The sequence below is a fragment of the Neopsephotus bourkii genome, unplaced genomic scaffold (assembly GCF_033783945.1).
Source record: "Neopsephotus bourkii isolate Nb327-2 ecotype Australia unplaced genomic scaffold, CSIRO-AGI_Nbou_v1 NB_196, whole genome shotgun sequence".
Taxonomy (NCBI): Eukaryota; Metazoa; Chordata; class Aves; order Psittaciformes; family Psittacidae; genus Neopsephotus; species Neopsephotus bourkii.
The window spans coordinates 9,280,845-9,301,933 of record NW_026900709.1 but is presented as its reverse complement, the minus strand read 5'-3'; the positions used below and the strand labels follow the sequence as shown (position 1 = coordinate 9,301,933).

The 21,089-nt window shown below is 37.3% G+C and overlaps 1 protein-coding gene across 9 annotated transcripts in view; it reads right to left on the bottom strand.

The window, feature by feature from the left end:
* The window catches only part of ZNF385B (zinc finger protein 385B), a 169,008-nt gene that overhangs the window by 33,214 nt on the left and 114,705 nt on the right, over window positions 1-21,089 (bottom strand). For all 9 annotated transcript variants that reach the window (XM_061379276.1, XM_061379238.1, XM_061379258.1 and 6 more), the window contains one exon: window positions 4,192-4,302. In XM_061379276.1, coding sequence (XP_061235260.1) covers window positions 4,192-4,302 — 111 coding nt within the window. The remainder of the gene's footprint in view (window positions 1-4,191; window positions 4,303-21,089) is intronic.

Genomic DNA, 21,089 nt, shown 5'->3' with positions numbered 1-21,089 from the left:
TAGCTCAGGAAAAAGCCCTTTTCTTTATTTCCTCCTCATTTCCTTTGAATTGCTGAGAGCTCTACTGATTTTCCAGTTTTCTGGTATCATAATCTTGAGGTCAATTCATTATCTTCTATTTCTTTTAATGTTTCTGCTCTTCACTAGATCCTGCTACTCCCCAGCTCATGCTAAAGAAAACAAAAATGAGCAGAGAGGAGAGACTAGAAGGCAAACTGAATGAGTGAGGATTCAGTTTGAGAAACAGGAATGCAGCATAATTTGGGATATCCTCAAGTGCCCTGTCTGATCTGCAGGTCCTCTGTCCATTGTCGAAGCAATCTCAGTTATCACTGTTGTCAGGTCAATACTACTGTTACAAATAAAATTCCAATTCAATTACCTCAAAGTTCAGGCTATTGAAACAACTTTAGTTCGGTCTTACTCCATAGAGATGGCATTTAATTTTTCTGCTTCTTGAGACTTTGGATCATCTCTTATGCACTACAGTTTCTCCTGAAGTTGAAAGATCTTGGAAGGGATGCTCAAACTGGTTGTGACAGAATTTATTATCAGAAAAACAACTTCCAAATTGACCAAACTGCAGCTAATGAATTCTAGAAAAGGACAGATAAAGTATGATGGTGAATGTCTACTAATATCAGTCAAAATACAGAATTCCTTTTTTGGAAGAAAGTAAACATCTCAGACTATAACTAGATCAAATTTAGAGTCTGTACACGGATGTTTTCTTCATGTTGTACTTTAAAAAGTGTTTTCAAAGTTCAGGAAACTGGAAGATCCTGAAGAATTCAGTTAGGAAAAACTGCTCAAATTATAATATGGTAGGAAAAAAATAAAAAAAGTATAATCCTAGAAAGTTTTTCAAAATATAGAAGGCAACATTAGGTACATTTACTCCCACATAGGAAACAACCTATTTTAAAATTTCCTTACATCCCTGATATCAGATTTTCTCTTCCTGCAGATAGATGCAGATGCTTGCCTCTAAATCTGATGCCAGAACACACTCACCAAAGCTAAACCTGCAGGCACACTGGCAGAAGAAAACTGAAACCTTTCCAATGTACTGTAATTTAGTGGGAGGTTTGGCAACTGTAAATTGACTAGTCTGAATTGTTTTGGTCTATTGATCCAGACCAGTGAGTGTCCAAGGAGTGATGAAAAGACTGAAGGCAAGCAAACCAATTTTCTTCTCACAGATGAGTATCCACTGGCCTGTATGTTACTCATGCAATAGATAAAGCACTACACTAGAATCTGGAAAGAATCTTCAAACACCATGCAAGTGAAATTCACTTAGGAGAACAAAAGTAAGAAAACTATTAAATAGACTACCTCTGTTATTTGAATTTTTCTTTCTTAATTTAGGTCAAAGGAAGTTCAAAGGAATCAAATGCCCATAACAACAAAGAGCATGTCAACCCTGTACAGGCAGGAGAAACTGCAAATGTGAAGCAGCTGTACTACAAATCTGTCACACACTCAGCTCAAGGTTTTAATGCAGGTTATCACAGTTTGATGCCACTTGAAAGGCTCTCGATACATTCACAGGATATTACATGGTGGAACTGAGTCACTGGAAGATTCAGCAGTTACGAGGCTCACAAATGCCTGATTCCCTTTTTCCCAATCAGCAAACTCAGGAAGGATTGTAAAGACCATTCCATGCCCTAAACATAATTTTGCATTATAAAGGGACAAAAATGAAAAATAAAAGCAAAGAGTCCAGATTTTTATTTCTGTGAAGGATCTTTTAACAAGCTCAGAAAGAACTATAAGAGTCTGTAGAGATTAGCTGAAAGGCCATTAGCAGCACCTCAGTGAAACTGTAACACAGGTTAAGGAGGGGGGGGGGATGGTGGGAGTAATACCTCAACAAAATAAGACCATAGGGCAAAAAAAGAAAGGCAACACACACTCAGGTGAATGACTCTTAGGTCAAAAGACTGAACTTGGGAGGGCAGATTTGAAATTTTATGTAAAGATTCCCAGCGGAAGCTGAATAATCTGAGGAAAAGCTAGATAGCTTTTAAAACAGAAGTGCTATACCACGCAAACTCATTTTCCAAATATTCCGGTATGTTGTGGTTATATTTGTGAAACAAATTTATATTTAAGTATCCTATGATTTTTTGCTATTAATAATACTACCAGAATCTCAGTACATTCTGAAATGAAATGTCTGGATTGTTTGTGAATGTCCTTGTAAAGCAAACTGCTGTAGAAAGTAAGAAACTGCATTTTCTCACTAGCAGTGGAACAATCATGATGCTTCATTCTTTCTCACAATCCCCCATTACAAAAGGACAATGATATTTGCTAGTAACTATAACTGATCATATTGATCACACTTATAAAGAGCACAATGTCATACGAATACACCCATTCCAGAAGAGAAAACAAGGCTATGATCTCCCATGATTTGTGGTGCCACTGTTGAAAGCAGAATACAATATACACTTTTTATTCTACTTTGTAAGTCTAAGTAAGAAAAATTGCTTGGTTGGCAGATGTAGAAAGCCACATAATATTACAGCTCTTTTTCTTTTTTTAGGTTGCTAAATTGTGATTCAATCCATCTGCTTGAAGTGCTATTTATCTACCTGAATGTCAGTGAAGACAAAGTGAGTAACTCCTGTATCGGCAGGACCTATCATCAGAGGGACTCTGGCCTCAGGAAAGAGAGGGAACAGCAGGAGCAGGCTGAGCTCCCTCCCTGGTGACAAACTGAAGTCCAGCTCAGAAGTGAGATTCAGATCCATGGAGCCAAGGGAAATTTTAAAAAACTTCATTGGTTCCTTGTTTTAATCAGTAAAAGCAGGTATCTGGGCTAAGTATCTAAACATAAAGATACATATATGTATTTTTTTTTTTTACCCTAAATCTTAACCTTAAAGAGGAAAGCCAAGTTAACTAAATTTTAAATAATGACTTTTGAAATTGGTTAACAAAGTAGATAATGTCACTTCAAAGAAGGTTTAATAAGCTTGTCAAAAGATGACAGATTTGGAAATCAATTTGAAGGTAAGATAGCACTGCTTCAAGATCTTTACCAGCCTTGACAGGAACGCCAACCTCCGGAAACCACTTTACAAGATACTTCAAAGTGGAATGATAGAGGCAGAGAAAGTCAGAGTAATAGGTATAGATGCTTTACTGTGAATCTTTACGAGCACCAAATACTCAAAGGCTTTGAAGAGGTGTCTGCAAACTAGTTCTTAGACTGAAATTATAACAGCAGAATATACAATATTAACATATAACTTATGGATGTGTTCTGACAAATAACAAAAAATATGAGAATTTTTTTTTTGGGGGTGGGGTATTATCCTAATGACATTAGTATGTAGTCTCCAAGAACGATTAACAAATATATAAAGTATTGAAGATCATAATTTTCTTAGACATAGTTTTCTAGAATTTATTTTAAAGCTACTCAGGAAAAACACTGATTTTATATATATTGTAAATATCAGTCAGTGTACTCTTTTGAAAAGCATTTTTTTAATTATACCAGAGAAAAGTTTCCTTGGTCTTTGTAATACTCAAAAGGACAGCTAGAAGTCAGTGTTTGTATTTATTACAAATGAAAGTTAGTAGAAGAGTGACTTTGTTAAGAAATTGGAAGACATCATCAGCAAGGACATAGGAACAACAGGAAAAAGATATTTCTTCTGAAAGAACAGCGGATATGACACGGAAAACTTACAAGGGAAGCTTTTCTGTTCGCTGTCCCTTCTTTACAAAAAACAAACATACAAACCTACAACAAAAAACAATGAAACAAAAAACCAAAACCCACCAAAAAAAATAGCCCAACCAAAAAACCAACAAAAACCATAAAACACCCCAAAACCCCCAACAAACAAAACTTACAAATAAACAAAAACACCACAATCAAAAACCACATTTCTACATTTCTTTTTGCAGTAGCTTTTGAAGGCTACTGGACTGTCTAAGAGGATATCATCAACGGACATGGCATTACATATTGTGCCAGACCCATTCAAGAAAATTAGAGAGCAATGTACATCTCTGAACTTCCACCACTGACAAGGTGGATGAAATATCAGCCAGCAGGCTAAGTGGAATGCAGGCAGAACTGGAATGATTTGTTTGGGAAAAAGAGGTTTAGATTAATTATACCTAATGCACCAAAAAAAAGGAATGAAAATAGCCAATACTCACATCCGAGTTAAAGCGAAGCTGGCAGACATTACAGGAAATTATTTGTTTCTTCTTGGGGGGAATGGACACACCAAATGTATGGTTTATGACTGCTTTTTGCACAGGATCCATCTGGAGAACAAACAATAATCAATTTACAATCCTTCAGGACAATACACAGTACAGAAGAAAAATATAAAAAAATTACACTTTCTGCTGGAAGCTTTTTCTCTTGCTTTGTTTTTGTTTTTGAGATAAACAGGAGGAAATAAAATTTCAGATTTCAGCCCTCATAATAATTAGATTTAACACAGGTTAGGGAATTGGTAGCATGCCAGAGCTTATGAAGAAAAGGCAACTCCATTTTTACTGCCATCCCCAGGCTACTTAACAGCTCATCCCCCAGTCCTGCACATCCTCTGTGCTGCAGGGCCCCACTCTTGCATCTGAATTACAAAGAGCCCCCAGAAGGAAAATATTCTCTCCTTTGTGAGAAGAGGTCCTCTGGAGGCTTCATCAGAAACACCACTTGCTGGGAAAAAAGGTTGCAATCCCCAAATATTTCCTTGTGGAACTGAGTGACATAGCCCATAGGAAGGCTGAAGTTTGAAGGACCCTGAATGGACTGTTCACAGCAGGAAAGGATACGGAAGTTACCATGCTTCAGAAAACATTTTAGCACTGTGAAAAATGTGAGATAAGTGAAGCACTGAACAGGTGAATCCAAAATTTGATGGAACATTTTCAGGAACTGGGAACTGATTACATATTTGCTAAATGCCAGGACTCCTGTTGGTCACCAGTTTAGAATACCCTCAAGATCGCAGAGAGCTCTGCTGTTAACACTGCAGGGGCTGGAGAATGGCACTGGATGTTACTAAAACAGAGGTCATAACTGCTACTGTGTCGAGGCCTCAATTAGAGCATAATATGTTGCTTTTCCTGATGTGGCATGGGTACAGATTAAAATTAATTTCCTGACTCAAAAAGATTCAAACATATTTCGCTAATTAAAATAAAATAGAATATCTGGCCTAATCTCACAGTGGATCCTGCTCTGAGGAGGAGGTTAGACGAGGTGACCTCAGAGGAACCTTTTAACCCAAATTATCCTATAAGCATCTGTGCACATGTGCCCCAGCATCCTTATTTGGATTCTGAAGGGGACAGAGCAAAAAATGTCAGCCTACGAGAAAAGATACGTGCTCATTTCCCAACATTGTTCTTAAACCAACTCAGGAGAAAATAGTTCAATTTGCTATAAAGTTATATTTTTCTGAAGCTTGGTTTGCAGTCACAGTGATGGGGTTTTTTTATCCTTTACAGTACTGTCTGTAGAAACCAAAACTGGCTGTTTAATCTTGGTGGTACACATCACATATTTGATATTAAGCCAACTTATGAAAAAGAGAGAAAGCTGGAGTTATTGATTCTTTAGTTAAAGAATTGTAACAGTAATTTAGTTTTGCTGCAACCAGACTTTCTAAACCTGAGGATAAAATCTGTCATTTTCCCTTGGTACACATTCAAGCATTCAGAAAATCAAAGAGGATTTTCTTTGCATATGTGCACGTGCACAAATACACAAATTCAAGAAAACACATACCACTTCCTATTTGCCTAAGAACAAATTCTCTGATAATCTACTATCTAACATTAAACACCTGCTTAACAATTTTCTTGTACTACAGCTACATAAGTTTCTTGCTACATTCCTTTTAAACCAAACACATGGTTTTGTAAATGTCATTGCTAATAAATTTTCTGGAGAGATGATATTATTTTTACCAGCTTTTGCCATAAAATACTGTATTTCATTGCCATAGGGGTACCATATTAAAACAATTACAAAAGTAAAACCACCTTCTCTAGAATGAACTACTGAATTATTAAATGATAAAGTGATGTTACAATGAATGTGATAAAAGCCTAAAAAAACAAATATCCTTATTTCCAGTTTCCTCTATTTCTAGAATATATAGTCCAAAGTTTAAAAGCCTGAGACACAACAAAAAAAATTCCATTTCTTAACTGTACCATTTATTGCATCACCCTGAATAATATATTGCAATTACACATGCAGATTAAAAGCTTCTCAAGCATCCGTTTTATAATAGACATGCAGTCCATATATATTATTAAATTTATAATCTATATAAAAATATTGCTGTATCTTTAGAGAATAGTTTGGTTTTGCTTGTTTTTTTTTTCTTAAACAGAAGGTATGTTTCATTTTACAATTTAATTGCTAATCGTTAGATAATCTAGAACAAAAGAGTAATGCTGAAAAGTACCTCAACCATTTGAAGTATCTGAAATCGGTGAAAAGATATAGCAAAAATACCCACTAGAGTCTGCAGTCCAGTTTAAAAAAAAAAGGGGAAAAAGAAGCAGTGATCAATGATTCCTCTGTGCATTCCCGATAACAATCCACAGCACTTGTGTTAGGCAATGCAGTTCAAAACCATACAACTCATACTACGTATAAAGTCCCAGTTTCAAACAGATAGCAGCACAAGGGCAAAATCTACACAAATAATACAGCTCATGCTGCCTCCAGAAAGTACCACTCAGGATTCCCAGGGGAACGGTTAATGATCCTTCCCAAACCGGAGCCCCACATGTAGTCTGGCCATGATTAGAATTCAAGAAGTGCGGCATTAACAATTTATAGGTTTTAAATATATCAGGGACTGGGGTGGATTACAGCATGATGGAAAAATAAAACTGTTAGAAGGTTAATGCTGCAGGGTAAACTGATCTTGGATCACTACACAAAATTATCCTCTTCATTGCAGAGAGGGAGGGAAGGAGTAGGAAACAGGGAGAGCAATTTGTTGAGGTACACATTAGGAAATGATGCAGTATACTTTGCCCAGTGGGGAGCACCAGTATTTAAAAACCATTTTATCTAAGAAAATAATAACAGAACCTAACAGCTATCAGAAATGCAAATAAAAATCTGCATGACACTGTTTACGCTACAGGAGAAATTAATAAAGCAATTCACAGTGCTCTGGTAGCCATAACTAAGTTTAACAACCTCTAGTCTTGTTCTCCTATTTAAATTTCTTCAATAAAAAGTTAAATTTAAAAAATGCCTTTCCAACAAAGTTGAAGATATTATCTTTTTGCAACAAGTCTCCTTAAAACTACCCAGACTACCGAAGTGAGCAAGGATTAACAGAATCCGGACAGGTTGCAGCGGTAATCTACCACTACTTGTAAACATGAGAAATACTTTATGACCGCTGAGACTGGCAACAATTAGTTTCAATGCACCTTAACACAAATGTTGCAACAGACAATCCAAAAGCATAGAACTGCTAAACATTAATGAAGCTTTATCTAACCTATCATTTTATCCCCTAAAACAATCGTACATAGTTCTTGAGAACAGAAGCAGCACAAATATACATCACATTGCCCCCAATTACTTTCATAAGGTTCACATATTTTTCCCCCAACAATTTTCCAAAGCTACAAGTTTTCTGTGTATGTGGTAAATCCCTGTAACTTTCTCTTGCATAGTCACCTCTTGAATAGATGTAAATCGCTTTCACCCTGCATTAGAACTCTATGCCTGCAGTCTGCTGCATCAAGAAATTATTATTTCAGCTTAAAAGTAGTTCTATACAACTCAGTTTTACAAGGCATGTACCACATCCCAAGTTATCTCTGTGTTGCTCAGTCATTCTGTGCATGGAAACAGTTCCATTCCTTTGGGCATCCTTGTTGCCCTTCCTAATTCTTCCACAGTTTAACAAATTCAATCAAATATTTTGAAGACATATACAGGAACCATATACAACACTCAAGGCGGATCACTACTGAACTGATGTTTTCATGGAATCACTACTATAAACTCCTAAGTGCTAATGGCCAGTCCAAAGCATGTTACTTCCTATGTGAAGTTTTATGAAATTTTCCTTGCGTGTGCATGACTTTACATTTATTTAGATGGAATTTCACCAACCATTTATCATCTGGCTTCCGTCTCTTTAAGATCTTTCACAATGTTTTGTCTTTCGCTGTCCTCACTACCTTGGAAAACTTCACCATTAGCAACCTTCCTCACCTCACTTACCTCACAAGTATCTTTTTGGCAAGGATTTTCTGAAAAGCGTTTTGGTAAATATTTCAATTAAAACATCCTTATTCACATGTTTAGTGACCCCTACAAATAGCTTTGTAAAAAAGGATTTATCTTTAAAAAGGAATTATGATGACACTTACAGTATGAGGTGTCCGCTTATACTATTCTTATTGAAGTTTCTATTAATTTGCCTGGCAAAAATATGCCACCCAAAAGCTTATGTTTTCCATAACGTAGTAAGAGACATCAAAGTAGGCACATGAAGAAGAAGAAAAAAACGCAACAATCCTCTTTCAGTGTAACTGGAGTTCTGGTTATTTTAAAAGATCTTTTTACCCACAGCAGACAGCACAAACACCAATTTGTAAGCCTTGGATATAAACTGCAGTAATCCTGTCAAGAGGTAAGCTGCTGCAAACAGAAAGGTAGGCATCATTTCTAAATCTTTTGTTTAAGTGAGGTGACACTACATCGCAAGAAAAGCTGCTTTTTTTGTGATGTTGGGAATCCAGAATATTTGTATTAGTTTTTGCTCAGTTGCAAACTCTGATTTAGAAGTTGAGCTAAACCCAGATGCTTATCTGAGATTAAGCTTTATGTGCTTGCCTAGTATTCAGGACTAAATTGCTAGTTACACGTTTTAGGTAGTGATACTGCACTGATTTACATTTGCCATTTTTAACTAATGAACTGATTTCTAAGGTTTCATTCTCTTTCTGATATGCTTAGCTACTGAAGCATGCTAAGCAAGTATCATACATGCTATTCCTACTGCTCCAACAAAAATCTACACCCAAAAGCTCTGTCTTCTTATAACAGCAGAATTACCTTAAATCTGAGTGAGGTTTAATATTGTGACTGGGAATTTATACCCTCAGTTCAGCTACCTCTCATCATGATGCAACTTTTGGGTTAAATGTAGAGCTGCCTGTTAGACAAGTATTTGTAAATAGAATACTGGTAAGTGGGTATAAAAGATTTAATGGAGTATCACTTAACCACTGGGCATTAAGGAGTTTATGAAAAAAAAACCCAAACAAACCAACAACCAAAACCAAAAAAACCCTGAGAGCAGCCCTACAGCATACTGTGTTGTTTTACTCTGATAAAATTTTAAACTATATGTGGAACAAACTGATACTATAATCCAATATTTCCCTCTAGCAATCAAAGGAAGAAAACAGTGGAACATATAAATTACCAGTGCAGGAGCAGCATCTAAATTAAGTTCTGTGATTTTTTGCCAATGCAAACTAAGAAGATCTGTTCTCCCCACGTTTGCGCTGCTTCTGCCTCCACAGGGAACATATTTCTCAATTGGCTAATGCTTAGGGTAATTTACTGTTCAAATCAATGCTATGCTGTTATACATTTCCTTGCTTATTTTGCATCACCAGGAACGTTTGGGTCAGCTCTACCAATTCAGCTCCACCTGAAAGGAGGTCATAGCAAGATACATGGTTGGTCTCTTTTCACAGGTAACAAATGACAGGACAAGAGGAAATGGCCTCAAGTTGTGCAAGAGGAGGTTTAGATTGGATATGAGGAAGAATTTAGTCACTGAAAGGGTTGTAAAGCATTGGAACAGGCTGCCCAGGGAAGTGGTTGAGTCAGCATCCCTGAAGGTATTTAAAAGATATGTAGACGCAAAACTAAGGAACACACTTTAGTGGTCGGCTTGGTAGTGTTAAATTGACTTAATTATGTTAAGGGTCTTTTCCACCTAAATGATCCTAGGTTGTGCAACTTCCTTTCCTTGTAGGAATGCCTCCAATTTTCCCTGTATATTGGCCCTCCTTGACTCGCACAGAGCATGTTCCCACAGGGATGTATTTCTCTACAATGAGCCTGCAGCTGTCCAACCACCACCTCCCCATACCTCTATCTATGATATTTACAACATTTTGGAGTTTGAAATAAACAGGAAGATATAAATGGCCTGGAGCTCAACCAAGCCTGGAGAGGGCTTCTACCAAATGCCCAGCAGCTGATTCAGAGAACTGTGAGAATGTTTAATTAGAACAGAAAGAATAATTGATTTACAGCATTATAGGGTTTTTTAATATAATCCTGTGGTCTATCCAAGGGTTGCTTCAACCACATTTTGTTGTTTAACAGGCTCCCTTAATGTATTTGCACATAGCACATTTGCATAGAGCACAAAATCTGGTTCTCACTGTAATCAAACCCAACCACACTTGGAGTCCATGATTTTGGTTTTTTTTTTTTTTTTTTTTTAATTCTGAATAGATGTCTTTCCTTGGGTGCAAAAAGACAATCATCAACTAAGAAAGCATTCACACCACAGGGACTAGCATCTCCCTTCCCTTCCACATGGCTCCCAAAATACAATAACAACATTGTACTCTGAAGGCAAATCTCTCTGAATGCAACTTCTCACTGCCTTTGTCTCTCCCCCTCTTGACCAGTTTGGCAGCAAGTTCTAGCCTCCCCGAGGAAAACAGTGGCTGTGGTGCCTGTGACCTTCACACACTACTACTAGTCAGTGAAATCAGCCTGGAGGCATTTTAAAACAAAACAAAAATCTTGCTGCAATTCACTTGCTAACAGGTCAGATGCTGCAGCTACCCATGAAGAGCTGTTGAAATAACGGAGAGTACTTGAAAAATAAAAGAGGAAAGACAGTTTTGGAGTTCATAATTCATTTTTAGTACAAGACAACTAAAAGGGCACTCAGATATCTTTAATACTTTCACACTTTTATATCTTTTAAACACTTGTATCTTTAAAGAGATGAAATATTAATAAATTCAGCTTTCAAATTTTCCTTTTAGAAATTAAGGCTCAGCCAATCTTGTTTTTGTGAATTACACATTATTTTTGTTAACAGCTGCAGGGCTGGAGTGCTGGACTTGGGAGACGTCTCTGCTCACTAGCAGTTAGACTTCTCCCTGCTTTTTTATGTCCAGTCCCATGGCATAATGCAGAGCCATTTGGTGTGCTACCCCCTTGAATGTTCCCCTTTTACAGTAGAACTTTACAGCTTGCATGGTAAAATGAAAAAGGGGATGATTTCTCTCTGCATGCCTGTATTCACAATCACACAGAATACAACAAGTGATGCCTGCAGCAATTTACAGATTTGTTTTAGGCCAGGAGGAACCGTTATACCTGATTTCACAAAAAAAGTCATGAAACAGTTCTGTTCACTGGAGAATTTTGTCTCCTCCTATTATGAAATCCAGTAGTTTTGTGGTCAACCAGAGCCTAAATTTTTTTTGGGAAAAAAACCACTCAACAGCTTGATTGAAATATTTCCAACTAGGTTAATTTACATCACTGGGGAAGCAGTACTTAACTGTGTCTATTACAAACCACTCCATGTAGTTGTGCTTTTCTATTAGAGGTCACCCTAACCACAACTATCCGAGTGTGTATCCACTTGTACAACAGCAATCGGATCAGCTCATAACCTCCTGTGGTGGTTTAACCCCAGCCAGCAACTAAGCCCCACATAGCCACTTGTTTGATTTCCCCACCACTCCCAGTGACACAGGGGAGAGAATTGAAAGAATAACAGAAGAAAATTGACAGGTTCATAGGCAAAGCAAAAGCTGTGCATACAAGTAAAGCAGGAGGAATTCATTCACTACTTCCCCATCTCCAGGGCAGCCATCTCCAGCCATCTCCAGCCATCTCCAGCCATCTCCAGGAAAGCAGGGCTCCATCATGCCTAACCATTACTTGGGAAGACAAACACTGTCGCTCTGAACACCTTTCCTTACTCCTTCTTCCTCCAGCCTTTATATGCTAAGAACAATACCATATGGTATGGAACATCCCTTTGGTCAGCTGTCACAGCTGTGTCCCCTCCCAGCTTCTTGTGCACCCCCAGCCTACTTGCTGTGGGGTGGTGTGAGAAGCAGAAAAGGCCTTGACTCTGTCTAAGCACTGCTTAGCAATAATGAAAACAGTCCTGTGTTATCAACACCGCTTCCAGTGCACACCCAAAACACAGTCCCATACTAGCTGTTACGAAGAAAATTAACTATCCCAACCAAAACCAGCATACCTTCTCTTCAACAAACCAAGTAACTTCCTTTGGCTTTTCACTATGAAAGTCTCGATTCATTTGGTAGATTTTCTCCAACTCCTTTTCAGTTTTTTAATATGCCATTGATTTTTAATATGCCATTGAAGCGTAGGTACTAAAAGGTAGAACAATATGCTCAAATATATTTTCTCTTTACCTACTTAATTACATCTTTTTTGTTTTAATAAGAAATGCATTAATCTTCCTGCCTCAGCATCGACTTGGGAAGTGCAGCCCTAAATCTTTACTGACATGCCCATTTATCCATCTTGTGTGCTAGCACAAATAATTTCACCATCACATGTCCTCTATCTTAGGATGTTTTCTGACCCAGCATAGGAGAGGGAGATGAGAGGTGGCTGAAACAGCACCAAACTGAGAAACTTATGTTGAAGCAAAGACCATTTTCAGTAGAGATTTCACTTCAAAAGTCTAATTTGCAAGACTTTGCTCAGGAGGACAAGGATGAATCCCAGTCTTCTCAGTAGAACTTTTGTTTCTTTCAAAATCAGTCCAAAATCACAGTTTAGACCAAGGTAAGCAAAAGGAAAAACAAGATACACTGTTCAAATGAAACAAAACCAGAGATTTTCTAATCTTTTGCTCTTCTCTGGCTTAAACCAAGAAACTCCGATATTAAAAAAAATATTTTTTATATATACATATATACATACATAAAATAAATAAATCGGGTAAATGACTGTAATCTGTCCCCACCACTTTCTTCTCCAGTGTAATGTGATATGATTAAGCACAGAGATCAAGAGAGAATTGAGAAAACAGCTTTTAATTCTTTTTTTTTTTTGGTACTGGTAATAGCCCTGCTCCTCCCTTCACTTCATCCATGGATATATATATTGCATGTTAAAAATAATTTCTGGCTTAGAAAATTGAGATTTTTTAAAGTGAAATAATCAGAAAGCTGCTGAAAGTATTTTGGGGTAAAAGAGAATTGCCCCCAAAGCAAATGGAGAATGAAGAAAAAAGCAAGTATCTGAAGTTTAATGCTATTTTGATACTAAGGTGAATCTGCCTTAAGTAATCATCAGCTTCTTTTTTAGTCCATCCAGTTTACTCCTCTACCTTAGTGTAAGACTTTGTATCTGTAAGATACACTTTCAGGATCATGAGAAACCAAAACTGAGAAAAAGAACAAAGTGCAACCCCAATGGCTAAACTAGCACTAAAGAATACGACAGCTTCCCTCCCCTTTGTGGCTATGCCGGCTCACAAGTTTAGCTGCACATGAATCACTTTACCTGTCTTACATTATTCATCTATAAAATATAATAATAAAAATATAAAAATATATTTTATATAAAAATATTTTCAACTTCAAGAAAGGCCGAACACATTCTAAATAACATGTTTACCATTCTTAAAAATCATCTGATGGAAGATGCTGTATAACTGCTATTTGTTATTAAGGCTGTTATTCAGAACAAGGGGCTGTGTTCAGCTAAATGAAAAAACACTACCAAAAATATCTTGCTCCAGAGCAAGCAAAAAATAAAAACATCCTACAGTTTGAGACTTGCTGAAAATCAAATCAATAGCATACTGTGAAAGCAAACCTATTCTTGTTACACTACCTGATACCATCTGACAGTAAAATAACACAAACAGGTAAAACAATTTGAAAAATTACCTTTCAGTAGAATCCTGCCAAAAGACTCAAGCCTAGGAGTTTGTACTGAGAAAAACAACTTAAGTAACATGCAAGATAAACAAGATCACTGATTTTTGTTTTCATCTTTGAGATGGTCCTTAGATATGACTCTTTTCTTCTTCAGGGTCTGCTCTAGGTTTTGCTGAGTTTTCCTGCTCCCAACCTACTCCAGAACACCAACAACACAAAGATGAATGATGTCCCATTAAGTAGATTTGACTTGCCTTTACAGTACTGAACTGTGCAAAGGAGAGGTTAGGGACAAATGAACAGCCTTGGTTAATTCTGTGAACAGGAAAGAAAAAAAGACACAAGCAGCCTAGTCTTCTGAAATGAATTTATATTGTTTCTTTCCACATAATGGAAAACAATAAAGATATATTTACATTTGAATATAAACATATAAAATGTCTGAAAATGAAAAGCAAATCAGAACTGAGAATTGCATAAGTATGCTAGCGGACAGCTATCATCTACTCTTCATAGTAAGGAATAACAGGTTTTCTGCATCTAAAAATCACTATTGATGATCTGGTTGTTTGTTGTTGTTTTTTTTAAATCAGTACCACACACTACACAGCCTTTGATTATAAAGCACTGCATTTAGATATGAATCTAAACAGTTTTTGTAATTAAATGTGTACTGAAACTTAATGTAGCATCAAAGTCTGTTGTGGGGTTTCTTTGTTGTTGTTGGGTTTTAGTGTGATGGGGTTTTTGTGGTTGTTTTTTGGTTTGTTTTGGGGTTTGTTGTTTTTTCTTTTCCTTTAAATATAAGTAAATGAGACACAAAGCAAGATAGAAACCTGTCTCTTCTAATAAATACAGAAGCAGGAAATGTGATCCTTTTTCCCTAGTGTTAATTTAGGGAATCAGCTGAAGTTTGTGGTATCTTATTGTGAAACCTGGCAGATTAAATACAGAGACCAGTTTGAAAAGCACAGATCTTCAAATCAGCATTGCTTTGGTAGTTGAAATGAGCTGTTCATTGCTTCTACCTGTCTACCATTGTTTTTCCGGTATGCTGACCAAAGATACATTTCACACTACAACTTTAAATTGCTATACAATACTTTTAAATTGTCATAAAATTGCCTGTATCTAGATTAGATCAGTATCAGCAGGTCAAGGGAGGTGATTCACCCCATCTGCTCTTGTGAGACTCTCCCCCAGAGTACTGCATTTTCCTCTGGGACCCACAACACAAGAGGGGTGGGAAACTGCTGGAGACAGAAGGTAGATTAAACTAGGTATTAGGAAAAATTTCTTCACTAAGAAGGTGGTGAGACATTGGAACAGGTTGCCCAAAGAAGTTGTGGATGCCCCATTCCTGGCAGTGTTCAAGGCCAGGCTGGATGCAGCCTTGAGCAACCTGGTCTAGTGGAAGGTGTCCCTGCCCATGGCAGGAGAGGTTGGAACCACATGATCTTCAAGGTTCCTTCCAACTCTAACCATTCTATGACTCTTGTTCTATGATTAAAAGACCACTAGCTATACCCATGTTCAGAAAGAAATTCACAAACAAGAAATCTTCACAAACAAGAATTAATTCATAGCTTAACCTTATAATTTATTAATTAATAACATTTCAGTAATTCTTAGTTTTTGATGGAACAGTTGGATGATGTTCTAAGGAAGAGCAGGAAAGCCCACCATGTACAGCCAGGATATTGCAAAAGCAACCACTTCTGTATTCATCAGACACATGGAGAATTAGATTTCTCTACACATGCTCTGGAACTTTGCTTAGGAGAAAACTTATAATTAGAAACTAGCAAAACCTTTATAAGCACAGTGATGCAAAACATGTGCCTTGTTTGCCTTAAGCTACAAGCGGCTGCTTGCTTTGAGGGGAGATGCTTTTCTCTCAGTCTGTTTGCAAAACATCCATCAGCAGTCTAACATCTAAAATATTTATGGCTTCCTTTAACCATCTTCCTTGTGTCATAAGCTACTACTAACTTGACAAGAAAGGAATTCAATGAAGATAAACAATTCTTAGTTTTTCCTATGCTGACCAGTAAAAGACATAAAGACTGATGAAGTGTTGAGAGACTAACTCCAAGCTTTCTGTAAAGAAAGAAAAAAAGAACACCAAAAAAAACACATAGCAAAGGAACAAATTTTCTGGAAGACTCAGAAAATAGGAAAATTTGTATGCAGAAACTGTATTTCTTTAAAGAATTAGGCTGATGATGTAATTACTTATATGGACAATAATGGACACATTGCAGCAATTTAGGAACTGTTTTTCAAAACCCAAGCTGTGGAAGCTCATCCATCCAATTCCTGTTAGAGAAAAATACAGAGCAACAGGAAACTTTAAATTATAATTCATGTTTGAAGATATTCTCCCAAAGTCAGTCTGTTTTACTTTAAGCATGATTTTGTTTCCTGAGAATAATATGCATGAAGGACTAGAAACAAGGCAGAAAAGTACTTATTTACACTCTCCAATTTAAAAAAAATAGTTGCCCTTTTAAGAGATTCCTGACAGAAACTGGGGAACCTGCATCTTTGTTAAAATATCACGGACTATAAAAGCTGTCAAAGACCGATTGACATCTCGCTGCTTTGGCAGTAATTCCACCCACTCCCCGCCCCATATCTAACTCAGTGTAACTTATCAGGTGCTTGCTTCAAGCTCAATCTTTTTTGAAAGTTTCAGTTGAAATGGCTCGAGTATTTTATGGGAAAAATACACCACCTTAAATAAGCATTTTTTCAGGGCTGAGAAGACTTCTTCAAAAACTTCTACCACAGTTGAAAGAAGTCTCTGCTGGTTTGCATCAAAGCCATGAAAGACATGGAGGAATTCCTGGCTTGGTACAAAAAGTCTAAGGTCACAAAGAAAAGGGACTACAGAAAACTGGAAAGAGGAAGACACGGAGGGTAATGGGGCTTTGCAGCCAAGCATGAGCGAGAAGAGAGTCAAAGAAGAAAGCAAAGACTAGACACCAAGCAGAGGTCTGCGCTGCCAGAATTTGGGCTTTATTATGTTGTTCCTGAACCTCTGCTTTCCTCACCTCTGGGAAAACAACTATTATTCTCTTTTATTCCCTTTAATAAAGGTAAGAGGCTGATTCCTCATGTTGTCAATTGGATTAGTCTGGCTGTGACTTGGAAAATACAAATTATTATATTTACAATAACTAAAAGTGAAATATGAATGTTTTCAAGTTCTTGAAGCACCTGAAGTGCCTTTTATGCCTGTATGACTATAAAAAAAGGGTACAAAATGTCTGTTAAAAAATATTGCTATTTCTTGATTATAAAAAAGAAAAACAAACTAGAAAACCAAAACGAATACCCAACTACCCCCAAAACAACTAATTTAACTGCTTAATTTTCTTTTCTGTGCTGTTAATAAACATAAAGTGTAGCTCATACAAAACTTGACCTGCAGAGTGTTTCAGAGGGAGAAGAGCAGAGTACGTCAATTCCCTCCAGCACTTCACAAAAGGGAAAAAAGGAAATCACAGCACATGGACAGGCTACTTGCATAAAGAGGACAGTAGATAATGGGTTCACAACATCCAGTTGGCTGCATCTGTAATCTGCTCCTGCTGTAAACAATCCTGAGCTCCAGAGCATATTCTGGCACTGCAGCAGGGTGTTAAGTGGATGAATTCAGACCCTGCTAAGGAAAGAGAAAGCTCCCGAGTGGCGGTGCTGTGCCAAACACGGAAGAGGCACTTGGCAAAGTAAAGCCGGTGGTACAAGTGCCTTGTGCTCTTATCTGCAGACCTCCGGTTCTGCCTTGGCTAACTACTGGGCCCTTCAAATGAGATCTAGATAGGTAGCAAACAAAAATGAGGGACGTAATTGAAAACGCAGAATAGGAAAGAGCAAATTAGTCCCTCCCTGTCGTTGTCTTGGGGGTAGGCCAGGGATACTTATTCTAGGCAGGGCTAAAGCTGGAGATTTCTGACTAAGTTAGTAGTCAGCTCCTCTTTCCCTTCCTGTAGCCCATTCCAGCTGGCTCACCTTCACTGACAGATGTAAAATTTTTCTGGTCCACTTCGCAAGGAGATGGAGGGAACTCTCATATAAAGAATCAGCATAAACCTACTTGAAGAGAAATAGAAACTGAAGCAGTAAGTAGACCACATTAACCCATGTGTCCTCTAAAATATGAAGGCAAGAACTAGCATTTATAAACCAATCATGGGCTAGTTAGATGCAAAATATTTCATTACTGTGAAAGCTAAAAGAGATGCTATGATCTTTGATTACCCCTGAGGCCATAACAAACTCAGAAGGTAGCATATGAATTGCTGATTATTTTCTATGATGATAGAATATGAGAAGTTGCTGATTCTGCTTTTGTGCAGATTGACAGGTCCCTGGCTGTCTGACTAAATTTGTATCATGTAGTGCTGCTCTCGTTTCAAGCCAAGGTAGAACACTTTGGAGTTTCTAGTTGTTTTGTTGTTGTTGTTGTTGTTGTTGTTGTTTTTTCTGGAGAGTATATGTACTTTATAGGGAGATGCAGACAACGATTGTGAAGTTTGCCTCGCAAGATAAATCCTAGCTTTCGGCCTTCCATGATGTGATCACAAGGCATCCTCTCTTAATTCAGTACACAAAATGGATGACATGAAACGACAAATCAGGGAAGTGTAGAGAAGAACTGATAGAGAGGGTGAAGTTCTGGGGCAGAAGCCAAAGAGTATAAAATTTAAGATTACATTACAATAAACACACAATGGGGACCACACTAATGTTAACTTTCATTTTCACTGCCTTTATGAACTTGATTTTGAAGTCTTACAGAACTTGAAATGCAATTATTATGCAAGATTTTACATGTTAAGGAGTTAATTAAAGACATTTTAGAGTGCTAAAAAAGAGCTCTGCTTAAACAACATCTTTTTGTATATATCCATTTCAAATTGGAGATACCAATTTGGGAAGTTCCTATAATGCTGTCTCCCCTTCTGCTATGAACAAGAACATTTTAAGTAATACCAGCCAAAAACTCGATTCAAACTATGCATTTCAGACAGAAGAGTATGAGTAACTGAGCAAGAGCTTTTAGGAACTGATGCCAGGACAAACATGATGTCACCTTTGGATCCAGCAACTCAGGTTCAGACTGTGACAGTCTGATCATGCCTGTCCTGTTCTAACAAAACTATTTGCTGGTGCTGTGAAAAGACCAGGAAAGAAGAAAGCACCTATTCTGCAATACCATTCTGCTTGGAACCCTTCATTCTGCCCTTAGAATGTCCCTTTCTGGCTGAACTGTTGAAACAAAAAGGCACTCTAACTGAGAAATAAAGGCATATATCCAAGGAGTTAGGGCAATCATTTCCCAATTAATTTTTCCTATATAATAAGCAAGTCCTAAGGAACAAAGACAATTAAAATTGGGGCGTGAACTGGTAAGTACTAGACATACATCCACAGCATTTTTAGAACTATTAATGTTTCTAGGAGAAACAGAAGGGAAGCATTTTAAACTAAATCACACAACTCTGTCAAGAACGTAAGATATACCTGACGTAGGCATTTCTTAAAAAAAAAACAACAAACAATAAAAATCAGGGTCTGAGCTGTGCTTCATTTGAAAGTACCACATGTGGAAAGAAACAAGTCATCAGAGCACTTTCACAAACAAAATGGGAACACTGATGTTTCATCTGGAGCATCACAGATGTTTTCAGAATTGAAAACTGTCAAAGTTAACTATATAAGAAAGGGATTAGCTGAGATTTTAAATATATTTTCATACATAAGAGAGGCTCTTCTCAGAAAAACTGTAGGGGGTGTTCCTTCAAACATGTTTGTAGTTAACGTATTTTACCCCATTTTTTCCTGTTCTGATAGTTACTGTATTAAGTTCCTAGGCAGAAACTTCTATTTTTCAGGCAACTGAAATTAAATCAGCAACCACCTTCTGGCAATATTCAGAAAAATGTTTCTGTATCTGACTGCCATTGCAGATGAACAGGTGGATCGAAAGAAGTTTTCTCTTGAGACCACAGCTCTTTATGCCCACCTTCTGTGAACAAACGCAAGCATGAACAGTGGCCCCTGGCATGTGCTGCAGGGTCCCCTCGGTACTACTGAAGGCAATGAGATTAAGTGCTGCACCTCAGAGATTTTACTGTCTACCGTCCTTGACAAGTCCTCTAGTGAGTGAAGTGCATAGATTTCCTGATTGATCCATAAGCCAAATGATAGCTTTAGTAGGAAGGGACAAAAAGCTCTTCTAATATTCTGTTCCTGCACTGGATGAAAAACGGTGGCACTTTGGATGGTACATGCATTATGGGTCAACTGGATTTAGCTTCTACTCATACAAAATTATCTTCTGGTAAAAGGCTTTTTACAGACTTCTACATAGTGCCCTTACCACTTTACAGTGAAAAAGTGAAAAAAACAATATGTATACAAACACAGAGATCTACATTCACAAAGGTTGTGCTAAGTTAAAAAATTAAGAAAGAAAGAAAGAAAGTGCATGACAGCTGGTGATCACTGTGCTTGTCAGTAGATAACCATGAATGATTTAGTTTTCCAATGAGCTATAAAGTCCATTGTAAAAGACTGCTACTGAAAATCAATACCTGCAAGATAAATGGCAAAGTCTGTGAATTAGAAATAGAGTAGTACTGAACCGCTGTTCTTCAAAATAGACAGTTTAAACAGGCGGCATCTATGGTGCATAGCAGCATGATATTTTATAATTATCAAGAATTCCAAGGGAGGAAATATACACCAAGTTGACAGTATTTGCTGATTACCCCAGGCTTCTTTTTTTTAATAAAACTTACAAAACTTTGGAGAGGAATGACAGGTATGAAGGATAAACACACCCTGGGAATTAGGCAAATTGCAGTGTAACTCTGATAAATGTAAGCTAGTGTATATAGGCAAAACCAGTCTACATACCTAAATATGTCTCTAGAGGCTACTGCAACTCAGAAATTCAATAATACTACCAGTAAGAAAATAAAATTGGTTGACTTTACAACTACAGCATCCCTAAAGAAAAGGTTTTCTGAATCTTTATATATGTGAGAAAGCTCACCTATAAAACCAGTGCAACTACAAGCAGAAATACTGGTAACAAAATTCTCAAGCACATTAGA